Raw genomic sequence first — 18,098 nt, 5'->3', positions numbered from 1 at the left:
ATGTTCCAGATATATCTTTACCATTCTGGGTTTCCTATTTTAGGTTTTCTCTTCTAAAGAACATTTAGCTGGATTTTGTTTTTAACCTACTGTGAAAAATCTGTCTTTTTTTTTTTTTTGAAAATTACTGTATAAATTTAATGCATTTCCAATTAGAATTCCTATACCTTTCTTTTCATAAATTGGATTAAATTATATTATTTTAAAATGATGAATAATAAAGAATAGGTAATAAAAAGTGAAAATACTTAAAGCCATTGTAAATCAAATCAATATGGCATTAACAGAAAAAAATATAATTTAGAGGAACAAAATAAAGAATCTAGGAGAAAAAGATCACAATGAAAGATTAATACACATCAAAGGTAGTATTTTAGTTCAGTGGGAAAAACGATGGATTAATTAAATGGTGCTGGCACAACACACTGTTTCTCAGGAAGAAAATATGATTAGGTGCATATCTCTCTTTTTTAATTATTGAAGTATACTTGACATACAATGTTAAATTAGTTTTAGATGTACAACACGGTGATTGACAATTCTATACATTACTCAGTGCTCACCACAATAAACATAGTCTCCACCTGTCACCATACATTATTACAATATTGTTGACTATTGAATACCCTATCTTGTATTTTACATCTCTGTGATGGATTTATAACTAGAAGTTTGTACCTCTTAATTCTCATCACCTATTTTATCCATCTCTTCACCCCCATCCCCTCTGGCAACCATCAGTTTATTTTCTGTATTTATCAGTCTGTTTCTGTTTTTTTTTTTTTTTGTCTGTTTGTTCATTTGATTGTTTTGTTTCTATCCATGTTGTTATAAATAGAAAGATCTCATTCTTTTTTATGGTGGGGTACTATTCCATTGTTTATATATCACATCTTCTTTATCCATTCATCTATTGATGGACACTTGGGTTGCTTCCATAATTTGGCTATTATAAATAATGCTGCAATAAACATAGGGGTGCATGTATCCCTTTGAATTAGTGTGTTTGTATTTTTTGTGTAAATACCCAGTAGTGTGATTACTGGATCATAGAATAGTTCTATTTTTAACTTTTTGAGGAACCTCCATACTGTTTTCCACCGCAGCTTTGCCAGTTTGCATCCCCACCAATAGTACAAAAGCGTCCCTTTTCCTCCACATCCTCGTCAACACTTGTTTGTGTTTTTGATTTTAGCCATTCTGACAGGTGTGAGGTGATAGCTTATAGTTTTGACTTGTACTTCCCTGATCAGTGACATTGAACATCTTTTCATGCGTCTCTTGGCCATTTGTATGTCTTTTTGGAAAATGTCTTTTTGGTGTTAAAATGTTTCCATCTTTGTTCAGTGGAATCCTTCAGGTTAGCTTCTATATTTTTTATATGACTCTAGTAGTCTTTGAAAGCTTCCTTGCTTTCTGGAACTATAGGGTATTATAGGCTCATCTTGTACATTTCCTGTTCCAGATCTGGGATCATCCATTTCTCCAGTCAGCCCTCATTCCTTTCCATGTTACCAGTGGAAAATAGTATATGGAAATCACAATCCGGGTCCTAGGAAAGGCACTCATTTTAAACTTTTAGCTATTCCTTATAGTATTATTTCTGCATCTCCAAGTAGTATACTTAGAGTACTATTTCTTGAATTGACAAATTTGCACATTATTTTCTTCCTGCTTTAATAAGTGAGCATTCAGCTCTTTGACCCTATCCTCTATCACTCCTCCCTTGTCTTCTCAATATAGTTATAAAATAATTTTTAGTTAGGGCGCCTGGGTGGCTCAGTTGGTTAAGCAACTGCCTTCGGCACAGGTCATGATCCTGGCGTCCCGGGATCGAGTCCCGCATCGGGCTCCCTGCTCAGCAGGGAGTCTGCTTCTCCCTCTGACCCTCCCCCCTCTCATGCTCTCTCTATCTCATTCTCTCTCTCAAATAAATAAATTTAAAAAAAAAATAATAATTTTTAGTTAAACAGTAATGGTAAATAGCAACACTTAATTATGCCTATATATATACTAGCCAATGCAGAACCATGTATGGTACATGTAATGTATTTTTTCTTATACAACTTTTTTGTTTTTCTTGGGGTTTCTAATTGCCTTTGTTTTCACACGTTCTTTCAGATACACTATTATATCAGAGTTCCATTTTCTCCCCCCAAGTGACTTCCTCTCAGAGCCCTCTGAATACCTGTTTTTAACCTGGGTTGATTAGTCTCTAGGTAGGCTGCAAAATTATTAACCTGGGACTCTCCCTGTTTGCTCTATTTTCTGGATTCCATATTATTTTAGGAGGGACGGCCCTTCAGATGCTGAAATGGTCTTTTCTGAGCAACTGAATTTTCCAAAGAAGAAGTCTCCTGCTTCCTGCCCTGGGGGGCTAGGGGTAATTTCCTGCCTGTCATTTTCTTCTCACTTATTCTGGAATCTGACTATATGCACTTCATGCCAGGTCTTACTTATAAACAAACAGAATACAAAGGAGCAGGGAATACCTATATTGGTATCCTTCTTTTTGTCCCATTTACAATGATAATCATTTTCTATTGGTATGTACCTATAACTGTTGTAACACTATCAACTGCTTAGTGGGGGGAAAATTCACACTACCAGATAGAATTTATTTTGAACACACAAAGAAATTTTATATGCATAGAAAGAGAAACAGATCACACAAATCGGGGAAATTGGAATAGATTAAGTGTGACCAAGTTTGAATGTAGTGATTGCATTGATATCACAACAGAAGATGCTATTACTATTAGATAAGTGATAAGATACAGGAGGTGGAATTTTGAAGAGTGCTTTGCCAATGAATATGCCCCAGTTACTTGCATCAGAGGGATCCAAGGTCTAGTAATATTTGGGCTGCTTATTACCCACTTATTAATAAGGTGGGCCATTATAAGGAAGGCAGAGTAAGATTTATAATGACAGGGCAAGTCTGGTAATATTCTGGACAGAAATACATTTTGGAAACACACCATACATAATGCTAATTTTGGTGGGACGTTAGTGTGGGCCAACCAGTGGTTTCAAACCATATTTGGGAACCAGGGATATTTGCAGTCAGGGAACTGGTTCTTGACTTGGAGCATCTAACTGGTTTTAGGAGAAATTATGTTCATTATTAAAAAGCTGTCATCCACCGGCTTCACATTCGATCTTTTGCTCTATGATGCTGAGGTTGGGACTCTGCAAAGTATATTTATCTTTGGCCAGCTGGCTCCCTTTTAGGCTTTGCCAATAGTTGTGCTAGAAGGAGGGTGGAGGAGAGAGAAGAGACTTGCTCTTTCCTGTTTTTCTTCCTGTTCCCAATACAGTCAGACAACCTCTCTTGACTGGCAGTGGCAGTTAATCCTTCGTCCTAGCATTTTCCAGCCTTTCCAGAACCAGCTTTTTGTGCTTCTCAGATGTACCAACACCACGAGGTCCTTCTCTGAGGCAATAGTACCAGCTGAGCAGCTCCCTCACTTCCCAGCTCCAGGTTCTAAAAACTCCAGCCTCTTGCCTTTGCTCTCCCACACCCCAGATTCGGGAGCTGCTTCCTGCAGTAACTCTCCATGTGACTTTTGTGTCCCCTTTTACCTTTTTGGGTCCTTTGACAGTTGTTTAATCACTTCTCTATATTACATTCTCTCATTCTGTCAGGTAAAATAGCTGGTGTGGCATCTGTTTTCCTGACTGAACCCTGACTGACATATCTGTATCCTGATAGGTATACAAATGGAATAGAAAATCAGGGAAATGTGATCCAAGCTATGATAGGAAAACTGGTAAATACACTAAAGGGTATTAAAAGTTATTTCAACAGAATCAACTTGGCTCCATAGAGACAGAAAGTAGATTAGTGGCTGCCAGGTCTGTGAGGGTGGGTGAATGAAGAGGGACTGCTAATGGGTTTGGGGATTCTTTTTGGGGGAGATGATAATGTTCTGGAAATAGATAGCAGCGATGGTTGCACTACTCTGTGAATATACTAAAAACCAATGAATTGTGTACTCTACAAGGGTAACTTTTGTGATATTATATTGTGAATTATATCTCATTAAAAAAAAATCAATTTGACGGTTTTCCAGTCTGTCCCTGGCCTGCCCTTCAGTTCAGTCTGTTCTTCACTGAGTTCTAAGAATGGTCCATGAAGAAAGGTCCTCCAAATGGGCCCCAAATCTCACGCCTTCTTGCCTTCTTGACAACTTTCCTCCCCCAGTCTTCTTCCCTCTCTTCTCAATCTTCATTTTTCCCCTCCACCAGACCCCTCCTACTAGCAATCTAATACGCTCTATTATCTTTTCCTTGCCAACAAACAAAAACTTTCCTACACCTCCCTTCACTTCTCATTCACAATCAAACTTCCCATGCGTGCTGCCTTCATTTTCCCATCCTTCATTTCCCATCTCCATTTGTTTTCCCCAATTCCTGGCTCAAATTTTTTCTGGCATGAATTATTATTTTTAATAACTTTATGGAGATATGATTCACACCACATACAGTGTACCCATTTAAAGTGTACGATCCAGTGGTTTTAGTTTATTCACAGAGTTGGGCAACCATCATCACAATTTTAGAACATTTTTCATCTCAACTCTTCCAGCCCTGGGCAACCACTAATCTGTTTTCTGCCTCTTTAGAGTTGTTTATTTTCCATGCTCATCTGAAGTGGCTCTCACCACTGTCATTCCAATGTTAACCACTGTGTTGAATAAACCAGAAAGGATGGAATGAATGAGTGATGGAACCAGGTGGGAAGAGTTGGTAGAGTGGAGAGGGGATCAGAGAATATCTTCAGGTTGGAGGAGGAACACCATTTCTTCTGAGACTAAGAAAAGATGAGGATGGGTTCAGATACACACGAAGTGGGATAAATGAGAGCGAGAGACTTAGAAGTAGCTCTGTCAATCCAGTAGCCAAGAAAGGAACACGTGAGGGCAGTACCTGAGAAATATGGGACTTTCTGAGTCTTATCTGGACAGAGGTTTGCATAGACAGGCTCAAGTCCCTTTGCAGAAGTGGGTTTGAAGGCCCATGTTGGCTGCTTCCATTTATTTTTCTCTTCCCTAAAATGTATGGACATTATAGATATGTCAAAAGACCTGTTCAACTTTATAGGCCAGTTTTCTTTTCTGAATTTAATTAGTTCTTAATTTCTTCCCAAAGCCTATTAGAAAAGTTCAGAAAGAGCACAGGTTTTAAAATCAGACAGCACTGGTTTCAAACTCCTATGTTCCCCAGCTGCTATGTGACCTTGGACAAGTTGCTGATTCTTTCTGAGCCTCAGTTTTCTCATTTGTGAAATGGGGACAATAATATTACCTATCCCAAGTGCTCGTCATTTAGTTAAATGAGTTATTACATGTAAAGCTCTTAAATTGATGCCTGGCATAAGTGAGCACCATGCTCACTTTAAAACCTTATTTCGTTTGAATCTCAAAGCAACTCTTTGGATTGTCCTTTTTTGAAACTACTTCTCATTTCCAACTTTTGACATCCTTATCTCTCTTGTTCTTCAGCCTTCTTTTTTTTTTTAAATTTCTTTCTTTCTTTTCTTTTTTTTTTTAAGTAAACTATATACCCAACATGGAACTTGAACTCATGATCCCAAGGTTAAGAGTCATATGTTCTACCAACTGAGCCAGCCAGCTGCCAGTCACCATATAAATGTGAATGTAGATGTCTGTGGGTGATCGAATCAGATAAAAGTCAAAGACTATGAGTTTTTCTTTCTCTCTCCTCCTTTTCTTTGCTTGGGCCTTAGCAGCTATGCCTTTAGCTTTGACAGTTTTGGATCTAAAACATTATGCTATTGGCAACTCTCTAGTCATTTTCAAGTGGTGTTAATTATCCTTTTAGAAATTAAAGTTATATTAATAATTTTTACAGCATTTTTAAGCACCTGTAAATTAATAGTCATTGCCTTATTTAATAGACATACACAAAAGAATGGGCTGATGTTCTAAACCACAAAAGTAAGCATGTGGAAGAAGCTGTCAAAGAACTTATATCAATATTTGAAAATATTTATGAAGTTAAGTACAGTGGGAAAACAGCAAAACCATTACCAGGTAATTTTGCTAGTTATAATGCTTGAGTTATAGTATTATAATCACAAGAGTGATAGATATGTTCTCAAGTGGGTGCCTTCTGCTTAGCAGGTACCCAAATTCCAGACTCTCTGAAGGGAAGCGTGTGTTCAGCATACACTACATCATTTGTGCAAACTACTTAGGCACAGGGAACCTTTTTATCAGCTAGAGAATGGTGGGAATCAGATGCCAACCAAGGACCAATGTTGCAAGCAAGTGTCAGGCCTGCTGTGTTGATCTTTCTCTCTCTCTCTCTTTTTTCTTTTAGCACAGCATGCTAAAATGTCTGGAGACATTTTTGGTCGTCATGCAGCATGGGGGATGCTGCTGGCATCTAGTGGGTAGAACTCAGGGATGCTGTTGAACATTCTACAAAAGGACAGCCTTCAATAACCAAGAATAGCAGTAGTGCTAAGGCTAAGAAACTATGAGCTTAAATAAGTATCCACAGCCTTGGAACTAGAGGGTATTATGCTAAGCGAAATAAGTCAATCAGAGAAAGACAATTACCATGTGATCTCACTCATATGTGGAATTTAAGAAACAAAAGAGAGTATCATAGGGGAAGGGAGGGAAAAATAAAACAAGACAAAATCAGAGAGGGAGACAAACCACAAGAGACTTTTTTTTTTTTTTTTTTTTTAGATATTATTTATTTATTCGACAGAGAGAGAGACAGCTAGAGAGGGAACACAAGCAGAGAGAGTGGGAGAGGGAGAAGCAGGCCTCCCGCTGAGCAGGAAGCCCGATGTGGGCTCGATCCCAGAACCCTGGAATCGTGACCCGAGCTGAAGGCAGACTCCTAACGACTGAGCCACCCAGGTGCCCAAGAGACTCTTAATCATAGGAAACAAACCAAGGGTTGCGGATGGGGTAACTGGGTGATGAGCATTAAGGAGGGCATGTGATGTAATGAGCACTGGGTATTATATAAGACTGATGAATCACTGAACTCTGCCTCTGAAACTAATAATACACTATATGTTAATTAATTGAATTTAAATAAAAAATTAAGTATCCACAGCCTGTATTTTTCTCTTAGAGTTTTTCTATATAGTTTAATTCGCTTTCTTCAGAAGTGTCAAAACCCCCAAATATCAGCTCATTAAGTTAGAATACTCAAAAGATAAACACATATTTTAGAAAGATAATATGTAAAGCCTACTTAAAATGTTTATTAATTCTATATAGGAAGAAGGAGTATTTTTAAAGAGTGTATTTCTTAGTAGAATTATGATTCTATTGAGATGGGTGATTTAAATTGAATTCAAAGATGATCCCTACTGAAACAAGTCTTAAATTTTTAGATTAAGAACTTTTAAAGAAGGGGTTTCCTGAGAAGATTTGGCCACATGGAATAAACCAAATGCTCAACATTAAATGTTATATGTATTTTTTGTCTTTTATCTATAGAACAGAGGAAACATGTTGTTTTTGGAAGTGAAACAGAGGAGGGTGAAAGCACTGATTATGAGGCTAATATCATTCCTGAGGCTAATGTTAATGATAAAGAAGATGAATTTAAGAAGGTAAGTATTATGAAATGATCTCATGGAATTTAGCCAAATTATGACCCATTGGATTGTAGATGACCCCAGATGGTGCTTCTTCTAGGCAGTTCTTCAACCAACCTGTATGGACTTATAACCAACCTGGATTTATAACAAAATCTAGCAAATATAATTTTCAATTCTACACTGTAGGATCTGGCAAGATATAGCAATCCTTCTAGTTTTCCCCAATACCATCAACTTTTACTGTGATTCTGTCAATACAGTTTATATAATTATCTCCCTGTATTGTGATTGACCATGTTTTCTTAATACAGTAAATGTCATACTTCTGGGACTGTAGTGCCAAGCCATTTGACTCAAGAGTGGAGAACTCTGTTTTCAGTTACTGTGTTGATTAATCGAGTTAACTATCCTGCAAGGCCAAGTTTTTATTTCCTTGGGCCCAAGAATCTGCATTTCTTACTAGCACCACTAGGATAACCTGTGGACTCCCTTCCAGGAGAAACTCTGTGTGGGCAGATTTTCATGTTGTGTTGAGATGTGTTGAGAATGAAGGTTGACAAGGATGCATGGGGTTTCTTGTTCCTTTTTAGGCCTCACCCTTCTGGTCATGCATCAATTCTGAATGTCACTCCCACATTTGTGCTAATCCCTGCTTCCTCCTTCTGCCAGTTTTCTTTCAATCCCTCATTTTCTTTTTCTTCTTCCTCTATTTTACACACTTTTACATCTCTAACACACACTGTAAGACAGTTTTGGAAATAATCAGCACACATTTGATCTACTTTTACCTTCTTGCTCAAGGAGGATATCATCAATGGGTAGAGAAGCACTTCCCTGCTGAGACGAGATTTTAGCTGTAGATTTCTTCTCAGTACCATGCTCCAGGCGGCCATTATCAATCAGCAGGAGTCAGCTGGAGAGGGGAGGTGTATGCCCCTGTCAGCTGTCCTTCTCTTCCAATTGCATTCCCTTTGACACTGGCTGGGGTCCTTAGAGCAAGTCTGATTATCAGCAGAGTCTCTTGAATTGGGGAATCACTTGGAGCTGCATGAGTGCAGTCATCTCCTAGATAGCCTCTGCCTCTCAAATCCATCATCCTCCACATTGCTGCCAGAATGGTCTCTTTAACATAAAAATCTGACTATGTCATGCCTGTGTTTTAGCCTGGTAATTCACCAACGCTGATCATATTCCTCTTTGCTCATGCCTGATAGCCCTGCCTTCTGACCCAACTCAAACAGGCTGGTCCACCCTGTCTCAGAGGAGCAGGGCATAGAAGCAGAGAGGAATGCTATGGCCAGAGCCTAGTCCTGGAGGTGTGACTCACTGTGCAAGCAAGACATGGTACCCAGATCCCTGCCCAGGCTCAATATTTGTCCTGTGCTCTGACCAATAAACTTGGCAACACCTCTGGAGGGAAAGAAGGGCTTAGAGAGAGGCGCAAACCGTGGTCCCAGGGTGGTGGAAATTTCATCCCATATATTTTGGTATTGTACATTAAAAAAATTTTAAAACATTTTATTTATTTATTTGAGAGAGAGAGCGAGAGTGAGAGAGAACAAGCAGAGTGAAGGGCAGAGGGAGAAGCAGACTCCCTGCTGAGCAGGGAGCCTGATGTGGGGCTTGATCCTGTAACTCCAGGATCATGACCTGAACCGAAGACAGATGCTTAACCGACTGAGCCACCTGGGTGCCCTTGCTGCCACCTTTAGAGAGGCAGGTCCTTGCCCTGCCACTTGCACTAAGTTCCTCACTTGCACTAAGCTCCTCGAGCCCTGAAGTTTTCTGTGGAGAGGTCTTGAATGGTCCCTAACATTGGGGCACGTGGCTGCTAGTGTGTCATTTAGGGATGCTTTCAACTTTTCCCTTTAGATCTGTTAATATTTGCTTTATATATTTTGATGCTCCTGTTGGTTGCATCTACATTCATAAATTCATAAATCTTCTTGCTGGATTGATTCCTTTTATCATTATGTAATGCCATTCTTTGTCTTTTTTTACAGTCTTTGTTTTCAAGTGTGTTTTGTCTGATCTGAGTAGATATTACAGCTTTATTTTCATTTCCATTGCATGAAATATCTTTTTCCAGCCTTTCACTTTCAGTCTGTGTGTGTGTCTTATTTCTTTATGCATTCAGCCACTCTGTGTCTTTTGTTTGGAGAATTTAGTCCATTTCATTTCAAGTAATTGTTGATAAGTATATACTTATTGCCATTTTGTTCATTGTTTTCTGGCTAGTTTTGTAGTTTCTCTCTGTTCCTTTCTTCTCTTCTCTTATAGTCTGATGACTTGGTTTACTGTTACTTTTAGATTCCTTTCTCATTTTCTTCTGTGTATTAACTATAAGTTTTTGCTTTGTGGTTATTCTGAGGTTCACATAAAATATCCCATTTAAATAGCAGTCTTTTTAAAATTGACAGCAACTCAATTTAAACACATTTCAAAACTTTAGTTTTTTTCTTCCCCACCCCTAGTATTTATAATTTTGGTGACACACTCGACATCTTTTTATTTTATACTTCCTTTAACTGATTATTATAATTTTAGCTAATTTTACTACTTTTATCTTTTAACCTTCATGCTTGCTTTATAAGTCATTTGTCTACTACCTTTGTTATATATTTACCTTTTCCAGTGAGATTTTTATTTTCATATGTTTTGTTGTTATTAATTAGTGCCAATTTTTTTTTTTTTATCATAAAGAAATCCCTTTAACAATTCTTTAGGGCCAGTGTAGTGGTGATGAACTTCTTTAGCTTTTGCTTATCTGGAAAGCTATGAATCTCTCCTTAAATTCTATTTTTAAAAAATTTTTTTTTTATATTTTATTTATTCATTTGAGAGAGAGGTAGTACAAGCAGGGGGAGAGACAGAGGGAGAGGGCGAAGCAGACTCCTTGCTGAACCAGGAGCCTGATGTGGGGCTCGATCCCAGGACCTGGAGATCATGACCTGAGCCGAAGGCAGACGCTTAACCATCTGAGCCACCCAGGTGCCCCTCTCTCCTTAAATTCTAAATGATAATCTTGTCACATAGAGAATTCTTGTTTGGAAGTTGTTTTTTTTTTTTTTCTTTCAGCGCTTTGAATATGCCATACTACTTCCTTCTCCCTATTAAGGTTTCTGCTGAAAAATCTGTTGATTGCCTCATCGGGTTTCCCCTTGTATGTAAAATGTTGTTTTTTCTCTTCCTGCTTTTAGGATTATCTCTTAAGTTATCCTTAACTTTTCTCATTTTAATTACAATGTGTCTTGGTGTGGATCTCTTTGCATTCATCTTGGTTAGAACTCTGTGCTTTGGGCACATGGATGCCTGATTCCTTTTTCAGACTAGGGAAGTTTTTAGCCTTTATTTCTTTAAATCATTTTTCTGGCTCTTTTTCTCTCTTCTCCTTCTGAGTTCCCTATAGGCACCTTTTCCACTTGATATTGTCCCAAAGGTCCCTTAATATTTCATTTTTTATTATTTTTAAAGATTTTTATTTATTTATTGAGAGAGAGAGAATGATAGAGAGCATGAGAGGGGGGAGAGTCAGAGGGAGAAGCAGACTCCCTGTTGAGTAGGGAGCCCGATGTGGGACTCGATCCCGGGACTCCAGGATCATGACCTGAGCTAAAGGCAGTCGCTTAACCAACTGAGCCACCCAGGCGCCCCTTAAGATTTCATTTTTTAATTCTGTTTTCATTTTGCTGCTTTGTCTGGGTGAGTTCCACTGCTTTGTCTTCCAGCTCACTGATCTGTTATTCTACTTCACCCAGTCTGCTGTTGAACCCCTCTAGTGTATTTTTCAGTTCAGTTATAACTTCTCTTCCGTTTTTTCTTTTTCTTTCTTTCTTTCTTTCTTTCTTTCTTTCTTTCTTTCTCTTTCTTTCTTTCTTTCAGATTTTATTTATTTATTTGACAGAGAGAGCACAAGCAGAGAGAGAGGGAGGAAAAGGGAGAGGGAGAAGCTGGCTCCCCCCTGAGCAAGGAGCCTGATGCAGGGCTCGATCCCCAGACCCTGGGATCATAACCTGAGCCAAAGGCAGACACTTAAGTGACTGAGCCACCCAGGCACCCCTCTTTGGTACATTCCTATATTTTCTCTCTTTGTTGAAGTTCTCCCCACTGTGTTCATCCTTCTCTCAAGTTCAGTGAGCATCTTTATGACTATTACTTGTACTCTTTATCAGGTAGATTGCTTATCTCTGTTTCATTTAGTTGTTTTCCTGAGGTTTTTTCTTGTTCTTTTGTTTGAAATATATTCCTCTGTCTCCTCATTTTGCCTAATTCTCTTGTGTTTTTTTCTATGTATTAGGTAAGTCAGCTACATCTCACAGGCTTCAAGGAGTGGCCTTATGCCCAGAAGTTCAATCTTCCCATATCATCAGAGCCAGGCACCCAAAGGGTGTCCCTTAGGTGGGCTCTGTGTGCTCTTTGTTTGTGGCAGGGCTGTGGCTGTGGCACAGTGTTGGCTAGGCCAGGCACTCAGTCTGGCTGTAGGACATCAGCTGTGAGTGCTCTGATACATTGGTGGGTGGGGGATCTTGCTATGCCACCATCTTGAACCCAACTCTCAATATGATTTCTTGTTACAGGAATGTAAAGAGGTCTATGCTTTTTTCTCTCATCAATTACTAGACAGTCTTCAAAAAGCTACACGGTTATCTTTGGACACAATGAAAAGAAGAATATTTGTTTCAAGGCAAGTTGAAAATATGCTAAGTAAGTCTGGTAATACTATCTTAACATAATGCTAATAGTACCTCTTATTTTTATTAATTTAAAAATTATAAAATTTAAAATATCACATTTATGAAAAGACTGTATGAAAATATATGTGTAATACTTCAAGAACAGTGATCAAATGAACAACCATGTTCCTGGCACCCAGGCCAAGACAAAGAACATTGAACACTATCAGTTGCCTTACCAGTCCTTTCTCTGCTCACCCAAAGGAAACCACTATCCCAAACTTCATGTTTATTATTGTCTTGGTTTTCCTTACAGTTTACCACATTGTATCCCTAATCAATGTATCATTTAATTTTGCCTGTATCTGAACTGTGTTCAGTATTATATTTTTGAGATTCATTTATGTTGTTATAATTTATTATACACAATCTGTTTATTCACCATGGTGATGGTCATTTGGGTGTTTCCAGTTTGAGCTATCCTGAATAAAGCCTCTGTGAACATTTTTGTATCTGTCTCCTGCTACACTTGTTAAGCATGGAATAGTTGGGCCCTGGGGTATGTGCATACCTCACTTTACCATGTGATGATGCCCAGCTTGAGAGTCCCCATGGCTTCTCATCCTTGCACACAGGTGGTATTGTTCAATTAAAAAATTCTTGCCAGCAAGGGGGTATGAAGTTGCATCTCACTGGGATTTAAATGGTCATTTTCTTGGTTACTAATGAGGTTGAACTCATTATGAGCCATTTTTGAAATGGCTCATATTTATGAGCCATTTGTGCCTTCTTTTCCTTGAAATTTGTGTTCTTTTCTTTCTCTTGTCTTATCTTGGCTTGGCTTCTCTTTCTTCCCTTCTTTCTTTCCTTCATTTCTTTCTTTTTACCCATTTTTTTTATTGGATGGATTGGACTTATTTGTGGATGTTCTCAATATATTACTTTGTTGATGGTAATATAGCAGATATCTTCTCCCTGTTGTGCCTCTCTTTTCATTCTTTTAATGGTATCTTTTACTGAGTTTAAAGTATTCAAATTTCTCACTCTTTTCTTTAAAATATTCAAATTCATTGATCTTTTCCTTGTGATCTTTATGTCTTTTAGGAGAAATCATTCCTTACCTCATAAAGTCTTCTAAAATTTTATACTTTTGTTTTTTATATTTAGGGATTTAATCCACATGGTATTGATTTTTGTGTTTAATGTGAGGTAGGAGATCAATATATTTTTTCCACATGGTTAATTAACCAAATTAAACACTACATCAAAAACTAATGATGTACTACTATATGTTGGCTAATTGAACATAATAAAAATAAAAATAAATAAAAACCCCAAAACTAGAAGTATTGGTTAAAGGGTACAAACTTCCAGTTAAAGATGGATAAGTTCTGGAAATTATTTTATAGCATGGTGATTACAGCTTATAATTCTGTTATTATACTTGCAAGCTGCTAAGTGAGTAGATCTTATATGTTCTCACCACAAAAAAGAAATGATAATTATGTGATGTGATAGAGTTGTTAGCTAACACTACTGGTGGTAATCATTTTGCAGTGTATAAGTGTTTCAGCTCAACATGTCTTTTTTTTTTTTAAAGATTTTATTTATTTATTTGACAGAGAGAGAGAGAGATAGCAAGAGCAGGAACACAAGTAGGGGGAATGGGAGAGGGAGAAGCAGACTCCCGCCGAGCAGTGAGCCCGATGTGGGGCTCGATCCCAGGACCCTAGGATCATGACCTGAGCCGAAGGCAGAGGCTTAACCACTGAGCCACCCTGGCACCCCTCAACTCAACATGTCTTACACCTTAAACTTATACATGTTATATGCCATTTGTATCTCAATAAAGCTGGGGAAAAAACCAGAAGTGTTTCTACCTGTAAGTGAAAGTCAGTAGGACTATAAAATGAGATGTTTAACTATTCACAGCTAAAATGGGTATTATCTACCTTCAAAAATATCAGGATGCCTTTCTAATATTATAGTGAGTAAAAATTATTTCATGTTTCTAATGTGAAGAGATTTGGAAATATATCAATATTATAATATTATATATAATAAATGTAATAAATAATAATACAAACATAATATTTAATATTTTAAAAAGTTGAAAAATTACTTTCCTCTTTAAGAGATTTATTTATTTATTTATTTAAAGATTTTATTTATTTGAGAGAGAGAGAGAGTAAGAGGGTGAGAGAGCACAAGCAGGGGGAGGGGCAGAGGGAGACAGAGAAATGAACTCTCTGCTGGGGTGGAACCTGACGTGGGGCTCTACTCCTGGGACCCTGAGATCATGACCTGAACCAAAAATAGATGCTTAACCAATTGAGCCACCCAGGCGCCCTGAGAGAATTATTTAAATTACACTGAATCTATAGAACAATTTGGAGCAAATTAGCATTCTTACAATATTGAGTCTTCCATCCAGAATCATGAATTACCTCTCTATTTAAGTCTTCTTTACTATTTCTCAATGAAGTTTTATAATTCTCTGTGTAAAAGTCTTGCACATTTTTGTTAGATTTATTCATTGGCTATTCATGGCTGAATTTTAATTTAATCATGCTGTTATAATCTCCCAATGTGATTCCTTCTCTTTTGGTCAGTTCTTGTTTTATGTGTTTTAAGCCTATGCTATTAGGTACATGCAAAATCATAGTAGTTAAATCTGCTTAGAACACTGTATTTTTAATTTTTATTTTATTCTTTTAAATATGTTAATCCTAATTCCTCAAATTCTTTTTAGTGTGTTATTAATTTTACCTTACCGGCTTTTTTGGTGTATTGCTTTTTAATGCTTTGTTCAAACCTTACTGTGTAGTTTTTTGTTATATTTCTTAAAAGCATCATATACCTGTTTATTTTTATTCAATCTGAATATCTCTGCTTTTTAATAGAGTATAATTTGTTTACATTTATTGTGATTTTTTCATGTAGTTATACTTAATTTATGACATTTCATTTTGTGTCTGCTTCTTAGTATCTGTTTTCTTTGGTTCATTTCGTTACCTCTGTTATCTTTGGGATGGATAATATTTTCCTTCCTATACTTTGGTTATTTAAGTAGTTACCCTTAAATTGAGTCTATGTATATCTTGCTCCAGTTTAAAAAAAAATACTGTCTACGGTTTTTCAGTTTTCTAGTCTTATATCTAACTACAAGGGCCTTGGCGTACTCACTAAACTGTATCTACCTCATTATTACTTCTTGATGTTTTTGTTTTACCTTTTTTTGAACATGAATATTGGCATATTTTATTAAAATCTCCAGATTCTTGTGTATTTCTTGTATTCCATTGGTTCCTTAGTGAGGGTACATGAGGGGTAAACTCTCTTATTCTTCATTTTAAGTCTGAAAAATGTCTTTTTTGCTTTCATACTCTCATGACAGTTTGGCTGGATAAAAAATTTTTGTTTGTCTCTCGGCATTTTGAAAGCATTTCATTTTTTTTCTGACTTATATTTTTGCGATAAGAAGTCTGCAGTAAGTCTAACTGAAGATTATTTTTTATCCTTGATGTCCTATAATTTTCTTTCCTATGTGAATTTGTCTTTAGTTAATCCTGCTTTATTCTCAGTGTGTACTTTCTATTCAAGGGCAAGGGCATATGACATTCCTTAATCCTGGAAAATCCTCAGCAATTTCCTCTTCAGCTGTTGCTTCTGGGACATTCCTTTCATTCTCTTCTGATGGAACTCCTCGTAGTTGGATGTTGAAAAGATTAACCACATGATTTATTGTTCCAACCAGGACACTCTTTTGAGTGAAATGACACTATCCAGATTTAACCTGGAACTGACCTGGGCACACTGGACATGCAGTTATCTCAAATCTTGGGGCTTTTGGTCTGTCCTCCCTATCTCCTAACTACTTTGTCATATGTTTTGTCTTTTTGCCTTTCTGGGCTACATTATGAGCAAGTATTTCTCTTTCTAGTCTAAAGATGATCTCATCTATTGTATCTTAAATATTTCAGTTAATACTTTTTTCCTTATTCTCCAGATACTATATCATTTCTGCTTTTTTTAATTTAGCAATTTATTATTTTGGGAGAAGATAGCCTTCACTGATCTCTGAATATTCTCAATATACTTATTTTAGAGTTTGTTATATGTCTATACATTGATTTTATCTGGAGTGGGTTTTTGTTTCAATTATTAATTCCTTTTGTCCTCTTTCTTACTGTAAGACTTATTCATGGCTATTGGGATTCTAGTTTAAAAGACCTCTTTGGTATGGTGACTAACATAACATAATAAAATTTAAAAAAAAAAAAAAAAGACCTCTTTGAGTGAGACATGTGTGTGCATGTGTGTGTAGGTTTCAAGTGCTGGAAAATGACTGAAAAACTACACCTCCATTTATATGCAAGCAGATGGGGGCAGGGGGAGTCATAAGAAACAAAAGCCTCTGCAGTTCAACGTGAAGATTCAACTTTAGGATGCAGGCCCTTGATTCCCAGATAAACATATTTTTATTGCAAGTAATTCTTTGAACCCAAAGCAAGCACATACAGGGAAAAAAACCTCTAATTCATAGTCTCATTGTGAAATCCAAGATGCAACAATAAGACAAGTGTAAACTGTATTTAAAAGGGCAGAATCCCAGAACAAGAAAGAGTTTTATAAAGCATAAACAAACAGCTGAAGCGACAGAGGCAGTGAACAGTACACTAGATCATTCAGTAACTTATTTGACAAACTAGAGCTTAAAGAATTCTCCAAAATTTCAGGTGCAAAATACAAAGAGATAGATACTACTTAAAGACAAGGTAAGAAAAAAGATAAAGAAAAGTAACATTTATCGAGTGCTTAATGTATGCCAGGCACTTTTCCAAGCACTTTCCATGAATTAACACATTTCATGCTCACATTAACTATCTGAGGCAGATCCTGTGATTATTTTTTGCATTTTGCAAATGAAGAAGCCAAGGCAGGGAGAGGTTGAGTAACTTACAGAGGGTCACTCAACTCAGAGACGGTTTCCTGCCTCAATCCAGCATGTAAAACCTACATATAGTCAATTGAACAGCCCTTCTTTAATATTAAAAAGAGATCTGTTGTATCATCTTCAAAAGATTCTCAGTGTACCTGACAGGATTCAAGGGAAAAATCACCTACACCTAAACATAATTTGTGAATTTCCAGAATAAAAGGGAAAACCCTGTAAGCATCCAAACAACAGGGTGTTACTTAGAAAAATGGATTAACAACAGAACCCTCGTCTGAAAGTGGAAACAAAAGATGCCAACAAAACAATATTCGTAGAGTGTGAGAGAAGGGAATTGTGATTCAAGCTGACAGCATTTCTTGCTATGGAAAGCAATAAAACATTTATTATAATTTTGTCTGGGATGGGGACAGAGGTCAAGGCAGAGGGAGATAACCAAACTAATTTGCAGCTCTGATGTGTGTTCTTCATTACTTGTACTCGTGTGTCTGTATGTATGTACTTCTGTCTGAGCATGAATATGTTTAAAAAAGTAATTTTTAGGGGTGCCTGGGTGGCTCAGTTGGCTAAGCATTGGACTCTTGATTTCAGCTCAGGTCATGATCTCAGGGTGGTGAGATCGAGCCCCGTGTCGGGCTCCGTGCTGGATGTGGAGCCTGCTTAAGATTCTCTCCCTTCTTCTGCCTCTTCCTTGCCCTTCTCTCTCTAAAACAAAAACAGAAACAACAACAACAACAACAAAAAACAGTTTTGGGAGGGCTTTGACCAGAAATCTCCTGTGTAATCTTGCAAAAGATTGTATATAAAAAAGTATATGAAGGTAAATGCTTTTTTGTTGGTGATCTTGTCTGATATCTGTTACAGGGCTGGA

At 37.2% G+C, this 18,098-nt stretch overlaps 1 protein-coding gene and 1 long non-coding RNA gene across 2 annotated transcripts in view; one reads left to right on the top strand and one right to left on the bottom strand.

Moving 5' to 3' along the window:
• DNAH8 (dynein axonemal heavy chain 8) overlaps window positions 1–18,098 on the top strand; it is a 431,463-nt gene that overhangs the window by 152,645 nt on the left and 260,720 nt on the right. Inside the window, exons 22-24 of the mRNA XM_078055380.1 lie at window positions 5,924–6,059; window positions 7,494–7,609; window positions 12,175–12,281. Coding sequence (XP_077911506.1) covers window positions 5,924–6,059; window positions 7,494–7,609; window positions 12,175–12,281 — 359 coding nt within the window. The remainder of the gene's footprint in view (window positions 1–5,923; window positions 6,060–7,493; window positions 7,610–12,174; window positions 12,282–18,098) is intronic.
• The window catches only part of LOC144379086 (uncharacterized), a 231,690-nt gene that overhangs the window by 100,108 nt on the left and 113,484 nt on the right, over window positions 1–18,098 (bottom strand). The window lies entirely within an intron of this gene.

The sequence above is a fragment of the Halichoerus grypus genome, chromosome 9, assembly GCF_964656455.1.
Source record: "Halichoerus grypus chromosome 9, mHalGry1.hap1.1, whole genome shotgun sequence".
Lineage (NCBI taxonomy): Eukaryota > Metazoa > Chordata > Mammalia > Carnivora > Phocidae > Halichoerus > Halichoerus grypus.
The sequence above is the reverse complement of the archived record's forward strand: the minus strand, read 5'-3'. Positions and strand labels throughout refer to the sequence as shown.